This window comes from Cajanus cajan, chromosome 11 (genome assembly GCF_000230855.2).
Source record: "Cajanus cajan strain Asha chromosome 11, NIPB_CcT2T_4, whole genome shotgun sequence".
In the NCBI taxonomy this organism is placed as follows: Eukaryota; Viridiplantae; Streptophyta; class Magnoliopsida; order Fabales; family Fabaceae; genus Cajanus; species Cajanus cajan.
In genome coordinates this window covers 29,669,567-29,682,774 of record NC_138527.1, presented here as the reverse complement: position 1 = coordinate 29,682,774, position 13,208 = coordinate 29,669,567, and the positions used below count along the sequence as shown (strand labels likewise).

Sequence of the window (13,208 nt, the reverse complement as noted above, 5' to 3'; positions counted from 1 at the left end):
TAATATTAAAAAATAATATTTTCCCAAACCTCCCCTACACTACTTTCCCTACTACCACTGTTTTTTTTTCCTCTATGAAAATTTACCACTATTCCAACTTTTCTTTACATTTATTTTTAAAATCCTTTTCGAAGTTGGGTTCCCCAAACCCAACCTCTCAATATGTTTTTTTTCATTATTATATTTTATTTTGTATATTTAAATAAATAATTATATACTTATTATAAATAAATTATTAAAATAAATAATATAATTAAATTAATTTAAATAATTAATTAATAACTAAAATTACTTGGTTATATAATTAGTGGTAAATTATTAAACCAAATCATTCATTAACAGATTTTAATAGTTGTCTATCACTATAATTATTTATTAATTAATAAAGTATAAAATATGTTAAAAATCATATTATAAAAAGTCGAGTGAAATAAGGTGTGCTGAATATTGATCTAACATAAATTTGACGCTTGAATGTAAAATTTATGCCTTTGGGTGGCAAAATCATTTGGTAGGCGACCTGCCCTGAACTCGGGGGCCATCCACTTTAATGATGGTCGGCATAGTGGTAAAATAATGAAACACATAATTGGAAGAATTTTGTACAGTTCAAATCTTGTAATAATGCATTAAAGACGATACCTAAGAAAGAGCTACTCAAACTTGATGCTTTTCAAACAGCACCGTGGATCATGATGCTAGTATAATAACACACCTAGTTCTCGACGGAAAATGTTTCCTATTTTTTTTCATTACATTATTGAAGCTGTCAATGATTTTGTTTATGTAAATTTTTACAAGAAACACTGGTAGGAGAAAAATTCAGGGAAAAAGATTCAAAATAATTTTTTTTTTTAAAATTGAATTAATTTTTTTTTTTGAAAAAACTAATAAAAGAAATTGTTCTTACCGGAAATCTGCTGTAGAGATGATCCTCCGAGTAAGATTGGTGAGCCTCCTTCGCTGGTACGCTTGATGCTCCAGGATGGGGGTGGTACCTGCAAAAGAGACTCCGATGCTAAAGTTAGTGTTTGTAGGTGTATGAGTCTCGTATAAGTAATGCACGTACCTTTGTGTGTATTAGGATTTTGTTGGGCCTTGGGCCCGAGATCAGTTTATGACCTAATTGGATAGCGAGTCGATGTCGCCTAGCACGTGTCCGAGGTCACTCCGCGTTGTGATGCCGAGCTCAAGTTCGGCATAGCGGTACGGATAGTACACTAGCCCCCCGAGCTCCGAAGACCGTAGATCTTCGCAGTTAAGACCGAGCTTGACAAGGGGTCGTGACTTTTCGCGTACGCCTATTTGTCATGACGCCATGTGTCATAACCGTCACCTCGTTCCCATAACGCGTGGGCAGCGCGGTGACAAGATTGTATTTTTATTTGTTTGATGACGTGGCCTCTTTGAGCCGATGTGGTGTTCCGATGTCCATGTTTCATGGTCGGGCGGAGGAGCTCGGCAATAATGAGCTTACTGCTTAGTTAGGCTGGTAAACCTTTGACCGAGTCAGCAGATTGGTGAGGGACAAGTCGGCAACTCGGCTGGCCAGTACACTAGCCCCCCAAGCACCGAGTGATGTAAGAGCAAAGGGGCTTCTGAGGAGTTCCCAAATTTGTTGTTTGAAGGTTCAAATTCGACCTTGTTAAGTAGATGTGATCTCAAGGTTCAGACTCGATCTTGGCATATCAAGGTTCGAACTCGACCTTGGTTAAGAAAATGTGATCTCAAGGTTCGGACTCGACCTTGGCATATCAAGGTTCGAACTCGACCTTGGTTAAGAAAATGTGATCTCAAGGTTCGGACTCGACCTTGGCATATCAAGGTTCGAACTCGACCTTGATTAAGAAAATGTGATCTCAAGGTTCGGACTCGACCTTGGCATATCAAGGTTTGAACTCGACCTTGGCATATCAAGGTTCGGACTCGACCTTGGCATATCAAGGTTCGAACTCGACCTTGGTTAAGAAAATGTGATCTCAAGGTTCGGACTCGACCTTGGCATATCAAGGTTCGAACTCGACCTTGGCATATCAAGGTTCGAACTCGACCTTGGTTAAGAAAATGTGATCTCAAGGTTCGGACTCGACCTTGGCATATCAAGGTTCGAACTCGACCTTGGTTAAGAAAATGCGATCTCAAGGTTCGAACTCGACCTTGGCATATCAAGGTTCGAACTCGACTTTGGCATATCAAGGTTCGGACTCGACCTTGGCATATCAAGGTTCGAAATCGACCTTGGTTAAGAAAATGTGATCTCAAGGTTCAGACTCGACCTTGGCATATCAAGGTTCGAACTCGACCTTGGCATATCAAGGTTCGGACTCGACCTTGGCATATCAAGGTTCGAACTCGACCTTGGTTAAGAAAATGTGATCTCAAGGTTCGGACTCGACCTTGACATATCAAGGTTCGGACTCGACCTTGACATATCAAGGTTCGAACTCGACCTTGGTTAAGAAAATGTGATCTCAAGGTTCGGACTCGACCTTGGCATATCAAGGTTCGAACTCGACCTTGGCATATCAAGGTTCGGACTCGACCTTGGCATATCAAGGTTCGAACTCGACCTTGGTTAAGAAAATGTGATCTCAAGGTTCGGACTCGACCTTGGCATATCAAGGTTCGAACTCGACCTTGGTTAAGAAAATGTGAACTCAAGGTTCGAACTCGACGTTGGCATCAAGGTTCGGATTCGACCTTGGCATATCAAGGTTCGAACTCGACCTTGGTTAAGAAAATGTGATCTCAAGGTTCGGACTCGACCTTGGCATATCAAGGTTCGAACTCGACCTTGGCATATCAAGGTTCGGACTCGACCTTGGCATATCAAGGTTCGAACTCGACCTTGGTTAAGAAAATGTGATCTCAAGGTTGGGACTTGACCTTGGCATATCAAGGTTCAAACTCGACCTTGGTTAAGAAAATGTGATCTCAAGGTTCGGACTCGACCTTGGCATATCAAGGTTCGAACTCGACCTTGGTTAAGAAAATGTGATCTCAAGGTTCGAACTCGACCTTGGCATCAAGGTTCGGATTCGACCTTGGCATATCAAGGTTTGAACTCGACCTTGGTTAGTCGTCATGGTTAATGTGCCAATACCGAAAATGTATGGGAATGGGTTGCTTTGTTGATTTATTTCTGAGGGGTGCCTCGTTAAAACCTTCCTTGGCCAAAAACCCTTTTCTTTAGTGGGAAAAAAGGCTGAGGAGGAAAAAGAGTACATCCCCTGAATTTACAAGTTAAGAGAAATAAAATTTGAGGTGGGTGGAATTCCAAGTTCCAAATTTTCCTTTGGAGGGGTCTGTTCTTGGTTCTCCCCGTAATCGCCAAACAAGGTTGCCAACTTTAAATGTTCGTGGCCTGACCTTGGTCTTGCTTTCCTTGTGGTTTGTCACGAATTGCCTTGCGGAACTCGGCATGCTCCTCCATCTAGATGTACCCAATAGCGCGAGCTTGGAGCTCGTCCATGTCGGGAGGAGGTCGTCGGCAAGGGCTGTCGACGAAAGGTCCTGGCTTCAACGCCATGAGCATGAAGTGCAGTACGACCTCAGGATTTAAGTTGCGGATTTTGACGGAGATGCCAGCGAAGCGCTCCATGAATGTCCTTAATGGTTCGTCATTGCCCTATCTGAGGATGGCCAAGGCGGCGGATGTGATGTGATGAGGTCGGCTCGTTGCGTATTGCGCCGTGAATCGTCTGACCAGGGTGCCGAAGCTGTCAATTGACTCGGCAGGTAGCTGGGTGTACCAGTTGAGCGCGACCCCTTTGAGTGAGGTCGGAAAAACCCTACACAGATTAGCATCGTTATTGGTGTAGAGGTTTACCTGTGTGGTGTACAGGTTGATGTGCTCGTCTGGGTCTGTCGTGCCGTCGTAGCGGTCGAGGTGGAGAGGCTTCCATCCGAGAGGGAGTGGCGTCTCCATAATGCCATCCACAAAAGGATGACGGCGGAAGGTTGGTTGATCCCCCGCGACATGAGTAGGAGCATTGCTAACCTCATGGGTCGATTTGTGTGTCGGTGCATGAGATCCATGCGTGGCAGGCTTTGGAGTCGGTGTCTTATGCGCTGTTGGCGGTTGAGAAACCGAGTGCCCCTCTTCCTCGTTTAGGTGACTCGGTTGAGGGGGTTGATCAGAGGTGCGCCGTGGTAGCTGAGTGCGGATACGCTCATTCTCGGCGCGCAGCGCCGCTAGGTCTGCTTCATTGGCGGTTCGCATCGCGGCTAGGTCAGTTTCGTGCTTGGCACGCATGTTTTGCAGATCGGCGGTGTGTTGCTGCCGCATTTGCTCGACCTGCTCGATCAGCCTTCTCAATGCTGCTTCGTTGTCCATAGTAGTTGCGTGATCTAGGTCGTCTGTTGCGCGTTTGCTATGGCTTCTGGTAGAAACCATAAGAGTGGCCGATAAGAGCTGTCTTGATCGGCCCCACGGTGGGCGCCAAATGTTCTTACCGGAAATCTACTGTAGAGATGATCCTCCGAGTAAGATTGGTGAGCCTCTTTCGCTGGTACGCTTGATGCTCCAAGATGGGGTGATACCTGCAAAAGAGACTCCGATGCTAAAGTTAGTGTTTGTGGGTGTATGAGTCTCGTATAAGTAATGCACGTACCTTTGTGTGTATTAGGGTTTTGTTGGGCCTTGGGTTCGAGATCAGTTTATGACCTAATTGGATAGCGAGTCGATGTCGCCTAGCGCGTGTCCGAGGTCACTCCGCGCTGTGATGCCGAGCTCAAGCTCGGCATAGCGGTACGGATAGTACACTAGCCCCCCGAGCTCCGAAGACCGTAGGTCTACGGAGTTAAGACCGAGCTTGACAAGGGGTCGTGACTTTTCACGTACGCCCATAACCGTCACCTCGTTCCCATAACGCGTGGGCAGCGCGGTGACAAGATTGTATTTTTATTTTTTTGATGACGTGGCCTCTTTGGGCCGATGTGGTGTTCCGATGTCCATGTTTCATGGTCGGGCTGAGGAGCTCGGCAATAATGAGCTTACTGCTTGGTTAGGCTGGTAAACATTTGATCGAGTCAGCAGATTGGTGAGGGACAAGTCGGCAACTCGGCTGACCAGTACAGAAACGTATTGCAAATTAATTTAGTTAAGTAAACAACAAATTTGATATATATATAAAGATCCATTTACTCTATGAGTAAGTCTACTTATATTTATTCCGTTTAATAACTTATGTTATACATCAAATTTTAATGATCCAATCGTTGAAATTAAAGTTTTTAATGTATAGATCAAGTGTGTAAATTTTTAAAAATTTTAAAACTCGTTTAATACATCATTTCATTAATTCAAATTATCGAATAATCAAAATTATTTTATACATTGATTTGAATTAATGAAATGAAGTATCAAATGATTTTTATTTTTTTTTTAAATTTGCATATTTGATTTATGCATTAAGAATTTTAAATTCAACAGTTCAATCGTTAAAATTTGTTGTAAAAAATGCGTTATTGAATTGAGTAAGTTTAGGTAGACTTACTCTTTGAATAAATGGATTTATCCTTATATATATATATGTGTGTGTGTGTGTGTATGTGTGAGAAGGTTATAATAACACTAAGTACTACACCATTCAATAACTTTATATTAAGTGTGAATTTTATAAATTCAACCGTTAGATTTAAAGTTCTTTAGTCTTAGATCATATATAAAAAAATTTATATTAATCTAAGATGATTTGATACTTCATTTCTATAAAATAAAATTGACGTAATATATTTATTTTAAAATATAAATATATTAAAATATGAACACATTAATTATCTTCAAGTTATTGTTCAATTTTAACAAAAATTGACATAAACATATAAAGTTGTTTTAGTTCTCATAACACTAATAATATATCTAAAAATGATATATTAAAATAATTATATACCATAAACTGAGTTTAATGTAATATTTGTATTAACAAAGATATTAATAAATAAATTTTATACAATAATATTTGTTAAATTTTCAAAAATAAATTGAGTATAAAAATTAAAAAATATATATTTTAAATTATAAAGGTTTAAAATATCAATTTTAAATTTTAGAAACTAAAATTAAATTTACTTTAAATTCAAAGAATTATAAATATATTTAAATTTATAACTAATATCTTTCTTTTAATATAATTTATTCGTTATCTAAAATCAGAATTCGGATCTAATTCCGAAACATCTACGGTCATCTATCTCTATGTCTAGTAGCTTGTGCTCACACATTCGCTTATTGAAATGCAAAGCTTTATCCAGTGAATTCGTACTTTTTTCTGTTCTATTTTATGATTTTTTTTCAAATAATAAAACAAAAATTTACAAACTATAATAATTTATTATAAAATATTTAAACAATGGTTAAATGATGTACAGTACAGCTATGTTCAAAGGATTACTTTTAAATTATTTTTCGTCTAACAAAATACAACTATAATTACTTTGGGATAATGCATACTCTATAAAACTATTTATCCCATTAAAAGTTTGATCCATGGAAATTAATTATTGATGGTAAATATTTTATATAATATTATTCTTATAAAAGAAAATAATAATTAAAATAATAAATAGTAGTAAAATATTTTAATTAAAAATTATAACAAAAAATGTAAATTAAAAGAGTTCCTTTTGATGGTGAAATCACTGAGAAAGCAGAGCCGTAGAGTTTCAGTTACAGAGCAACAGACTGCGCCAGTCTCCTGAGGACACGATTGCCGTCAGTCTTTTTTTGGACACTAATGAAAGAATCAATTTTTCAACTTCTCTCATTTCTCAAGCCTTATCTATGTCACCTTATGTAAATAAGTATCTATATTTTAATTTTGTTGGCATATAAAATAAAAAAAATATAATAAATTAAACTGAACAATTTTTGTTTTGTTTTATATATATATATATATATATATATTTTATGTTTGTAATATTTAAATAAAGGTTTTAAACAAACAAACAAAGAATTATTGTAGAAGTAGAAAAAAATAGAAAATATTTGTACAATCTCATAAATTTCAAAGATGTTTATATAATTTACTAAAAGAATAAATATTAATAAAACCTGAATGGGTTTGGGCTTAGCGTACCAAAATAATCCCCGTGATTATTGTATGGCTCATGATAAACACACCTCCACTCTGTTATAAATACACCCCCTTTTTTAAAAAAATATATAAAATATCTAAATTACCCTTTAAAAAAATAAAATTTTTAAATTTACCCCCCTTTTCCGTATCCCCTTCCCCGCATCCCACACTCCCCTTTCCGGCACCTTCACACCCCACACCCCCCTTTTAGGTTTTTGTTTTTGTCGTAGATTTGAAATCCTCTTATTGTAGGTTGGGCAAAAATGCTGAAGGTACCGGAGCACCAGGTGGCGGGGCACAAGGCCAAGGACGGAGTCCTGGGCCCTCTGGTGGATGACACGGGAAGATTCTACAAGCCTCTCCAAAACGAGGACCGCGGCTCCAGGGAGCTGTCGTTTTACTCCTCTCTCTCCTCCCACCCAAGCATCCCCCTGCCCTTCTTCCCCGCCTTCCACGGCACCAAAGTGGTGGAGGCCTCCGACGGCTCCGGCCCCCACCCCCACCTGGTCCTGGAGGACCTCCTCCGCGGCTACGCCTCCGTCATGGACGTGAAGATCGGCTCCCGCACCTGGCACCTCGGAGACTCCGAGGACTACATCGCTAAGTGCCTGGCGAAGGACCGAGAGTCCTCCACCATTCCCCTTGCCTTCAGAATCTCCGGCGTCAAGGACGCCCTCTCCGCCTGGGAGCCCCCCCGCAAGTCCCTCCAGAGCCTCTCCGCCCACGGCGCCCTTTTCATTCTCAGGAAGTTCGTCTCCTCCAACGCTCACCTCCACCATTCCCCTTGCCTGCGGCGTGTAACTAGAATCATAGAATCATGAGCTGGTGTAGGGTGTAGGGTGCGGGGAAGGAGGGTGAGGAGAAGGAGGGTGCGGGAAAGGGGGTGCGGGGAAGGGAGCGTAAATTTAGGAATTTTTTTTAAGGGTAATTTAGATATTTTATATTTTTTTATAAAAAAAAAGGGGGTGTATTTATATGAGAGTGGATGTGTGTTTATCATCTGCCTTATTGTATATTAACCTCATCCACTATCACAGTTTTAATGGGCTCATTTAGGCCCAGATTGGATTAGGAATATAAATTCACTGGAGTAACCCAATTAGGAATATAAATTCTCCTTAGAGAAAGTACACGAGGAATTGCATTTTTACGTAAAAATTAACAAATTTTACATAGAATATAAGAAAACTTGTTCTTCATTTCTCGGTGCACTAGGGTTTTTCCTAGGTCAAACCTCAAAGCCAGAGTGTAATATGCCTTATCAACTCTAGGGTTTTTAGTTTTATCGTTTCTTGTTTACGGGCCTCATGGGCTCCGAGAATATAGGGATTTTCTTAACCGTTCTTATTTTAAAAACATTACACCAATATGGGAATGTTGAGTCGGATCATGACCGACCGGGCCCATCCCAAGTAGTCCAGTCGGACATTGGCTGAGTGGGATCTCGACTATGAAAGATTAGAATGGGGATGGGGGTGTCGGAAGAAGACCGAAAGGTGGTGTATAGATGTGTCCAATCGGATATAGACCGACCGTCCTCCTAAGGGCCGGTCGAGGTGGTGGCCGGACTATTGTAAATAGAAACATCCTGTCGGTATCCGACCGTAACGGGGTTTTGAATTTAGATTTGTTGAGAGGTTATGAGAATAGAAAATCCTGCAAGAAAATATCTAGTAGCTGAAATTCTTAGCCTTTATTTTAACTACAAATGCCAAAACAAAAATTTGCACTGAAATCAAATTGCATTTGCTCAAATCCCGTCTTACAGAAAATCATTGGGATTCATATTATGTTCAAGGTCTTGCTTTGAAACCTGTTTGCATCACTATAATTTCTACGAATCAACAAAAATAAATAAATAAATCCCATGTTATATACCTTTTATTTTAATTAAATTATTAACGTGTGTTTAAAAATATTATATCTTGTACTTTTTAATTTTATATATTAAATTTATTTTGTATATATAATGATGATTATAAACTTTTAATTTTAAAAAAAATTAAAGATCTTAGATGCATCATTGGATCTGCTAAAGTAATTGCTTAATTGGGTAGGCAATTTGCCTTTATTGGATATTTTGTGCAACGTAGAAAAAACTACAAGTTTTGATGCACCTTGACTTTGAAAGATTCATTTCGCTTTGAAGATTGAGCGACACGACCAATAAGGCCGATCCATGAACATCCACAATAACATTAATAATTGTGTCATTTACTTAGATGAGTCATTAATCCTATAATTCTAATAATCTACTGGCTTAATACTTGTACCAAGTTGATGATGACCAAATTTTAAAATATTAGTTTAAAAGCCCCAAATTAAAACATTTAGGAATGATCTTTCCTTGACAATCTATATAGAATAGGGATTATTTTACAAGAAAGACAAATTTGAAAGATGTATTTTGGAACTTAGGCATAAAATAATTAATCCCCGGTGCAAATGACACCGCCGTCGATAAAAGCTACTCCAACTCCCAACAAATGAACACAAACAAAAGTTGCCTCCGTCCACGGTGGCGCACTTAAGCTGCCTCCGTCACCTTCACTGACATTTTTTTCCTTTTCCTATTTCATTTTCAACACGCTAAAATAATAGTTATTAATCTTCTTCTTGGTCTCCACCATTGGTATTAATTGGAAGCTTCTCGTCGTCTACCATATTTATTAAATTCTAGAAAGTAAACTATTACTCTTCTTAATCAACCGTGTGCTAAGGGTTTCCATCTAGTATTTTCTGCTGTCGTAATCTGATCATATATATCCACCAACAATTAAGCCCCAACATGCATGATTAACCTTTTGATTAGCCTTTTCATCGTGACGAAATAGTATATGCAATATATTACTCTTTTCAAAGTATAATATTTTAGACAAATTAATGAGCAGAAAACGTGTAAATAAATGACTTAGAGATTAATTTATTTTAAACTTAATGAGCTGGAGCCCTAAATAAGTTAAAATGACATTTTTACGATAAGATAAACGTTTAACAAAATATATAGATACATCAAAATTAAAACGGTTATATTGGTCCAGGTTTGAACTCAAATCTCCTAAACAAATTATAGTTTTGTAAAGAGAAAAAAACGAAATTGAGAAGATAAAGTATACTAAAGATGTTCAATAATATTTTTTAACAAACATAAATCATCGACAAAATTAATAAATTTAATAAAAAAATCAATTGACATAGAAAACTAAAACAATTAAATTAATGAATATTTCACAATTATATCATGATAATTAGAAATAGAATTAAAAGTAGTTTCCAAATTTTAAGAGAAATCAAGTAAAAAGAAAATTTATCTGTGACCAAGTCAAACCTTATATCAAAAACAAAAATTTAAAATACAATTAATTTTTTAAATTTAAGCAAATATCTTTATTAGTTTTTATTTAATTGATTGTATCTTTTAAATCATTTGAAAACCACGTAAAATATTCCATCAACATACGTAAGGGGAGGTAAGAGGTCTATGCATACTCCCTTGTTAATATCAAAAACCTAGAAACTACATCGCAATTTCCATGGAGATTCAACCCCAATGTTCCTTGCATACAATTCACAAATACCATTGTTTATTGTACGCGGCATCTAAGTAGTACATGAGTGCATGAGATTATTTCTGCTATCTAATATAATAAATTAATCAATGATTGAAATTAAACACCATGACCTAGTACTCCCAGTTCTATCTGAATTTGCTAGGTAGTCCCTGAGCTAAATGGTGGAAATTAATAATACGAGGTAGTTGAAGAATAACAGGGTTTGGAACCGTTACATGTTCCCCCTAGTTCTCGACCTTGCAAGGTAGGGTAGTTAATTATTAGTTAGTGAATGTGATGCACTAAGGTCAATGTGAAGACCAAGGTCAACACCAATAAGTGTTGGTTTAGCAAGCATTTTGTCATGCAGTGGCAACAAGATCGATTACACCGCGGAAAAAAGGTACGAGATTAATTGAAAGGTTATCTGAAACGAATTTAACGAATTGATTTGCTATGTGAAAGGTTTTGGTCCCTTTGGATGATGTTAATGGTGGATACGTTCTATGTTTTATGTTATCTGTTTTTATTTAGAAGTGTTTCCATTTGACATTTTCGTATTTATGTTGCAGTTCTTTGTATTTGAGAACAAACTTGAAATGCAATGTCTTTGGTCAGAAATACTAAAATAGTCATTGGTACTTCTTTTTTTTTTGGCAAATGAGATAGTGTTGATGGGTGCTGTAATGTCTAATTATATAATATTAAATATATATTTTCTTATATGTTATTATTATAATTATATCATTAATAATATTTTAAACAAAGACAAAAAAGATTTTTTAAACTTGTTCATAAATAGTTAGTTTATAATTATATTACATACTATTCTAAAAAAATATTTATAACATCATATTATTTTACACACTATTTATTTCTCTTACTTCTACTATAATATTTATATTGATGGTGGAAATAAATTTACAATTGGATTAATATAGTTGGCGGATGATAAAAAAATTACTATAATAAGTCCATCAATAATAGTAGAATTTTCTTGGCCAAAAAAAATATGAAGATAATCATATGCCTTGAAACGTAATAGAGTTGGAAACAACTTTCACATTCCAATTCCTTATAGGGAAGATAGCAGTAATAACAACTGTAAAAAGACATAAAATTGCGGGTAGATCCATCTATTTTGTTTTAAAAAAAGGGAAAATAAGAAGTGAGAACAAATATCCAATAAATACAAATAATGTACAAAACTATTTATAATCAATATTAAATATATATATATATATATATATATATATATATATATATATATATATGTATGTATATATTTATACATATAAATATATTTTAGACTGTCTTGTTATAATAAAATTTAAATTATTTTAGTAGTGACTAGTCAATATAAATGAGCATAATAATATCAACTAACAAAAGAATATTTTACCTTAATTCCTTACTCATTTAAATCTCCAAGGTTAAACCTCCAACTACAAATTAATTCAAACTTTATTTCTTATGACCATAGAATAACATATATCTTTATAATATATGAAGAAATAATAAAAAGATGAGCTTAGAATATTTTAACAAAGCTATATTATAGTTATAATTAATATAAAATAATTATGCTAAATAAGTTTAAATATTTTTAATTATTTAAAATTTAATATAATATAGTTTACAAAAATGAAATGTATTAAAAAATATTAATTTATTAAATGACAGTGATAAACATCATAAAATAATTAAACAACATAAACTAGGAACACCTCATTAATTATTAAGAGTAAAAAATATTTCATATTAAGCAAGTAAATGAGGTTAGAGACACATCACTAAATAAATATACATAGATATAACATAAATAAACAAACATAATAGTATATAAAATTTTAAAAGGATAAATATCTCCTCCCCCTTACCTTAGTAGAAAAATGAAATGACTTGGAGGTATTCTAAAATTATATATTTATTTTCTCCTTTCTCTCTTTTCTTTTTCTTTCTTCCTTCTTAATATTCTTTCTTTCCGTAAGTTCTCTCTTTCTCTCTTCTCAAATTTTTGTAGTTCCATATTCCCCCACCACATGGCCTATTTATAGTAAATTTGGTAATGATTACTTAGTTTGCATGTAATGACATGTTTTTCCTTTTTGGTTGATTTCCAACCATTGTTACTTGTAGATAGAATCTTTTTACTAATGGATATGTTTCACTACATAATCTTATCCATACATTTAATGTAGATAAGGTATCTCTCTCTCTTTCTCTCTCTCTCTTTAACCTTCTTTCTTCTATAATAATTATTTATATTAAATATTTAACAATTTTAAATATTTATTTTTCATAATAGTAATTAAAATATTATTCTGAAAAATATTATAAATAAGGTTTTAAAATTTTATAATGTCATTATATTTTATATATTTTCATTTTAGTTTCTTGGAAATATTGTGATAAAAATTCTAATGCTTTAAAATTATATAAAAACATTGTATTTAAATTCTATTTATTTTAAAATATGACAACAAAAAATTTAGACTATTATTTTAAGAATAAGATAATAATAATAAAATTGAGAGTATTGTATCATAAATTTAAGATATTACAATTCTCCCCCACT

The 13,208-nt window shown here is 35.2% G+C and overlaps 1 protein-coding gene across 1 annotated transcript; it reads left to right on the top strand.

Annotated features, from left to right (window-relative positions):
- The first annotated feature begins 7,255 nt into the window (after positions 1–7,255).
- LOC109800354 (inositol polyphosphate multikinase beta) lies at positions 7,256–7,976 on the top strand. The gene has a single exon (XM_020361143.3). It carries the CDS (start codon positions 7,343–7,345, stop codon positions 7,898–7,900), a length of 558 nt encoding a protein of 185 aa, XP_020216732.1. The 5' UTR covers positions 7,256–7,342; the 3' UTR covers positions 7,901–7,976.
- Positions 7,977–13,208: the final 5,232 nt, after the last annotated feature.

Excerpts from the sequence above, each read along its gene's own strand:
- LOC109800354 (XM_020361143.3), top strand. The coding sequence starts at position 7,343 with ATGCTGAAGGTACCGGAGCACCAGGTGGCGGGGCACAAGGCCAAGGAC.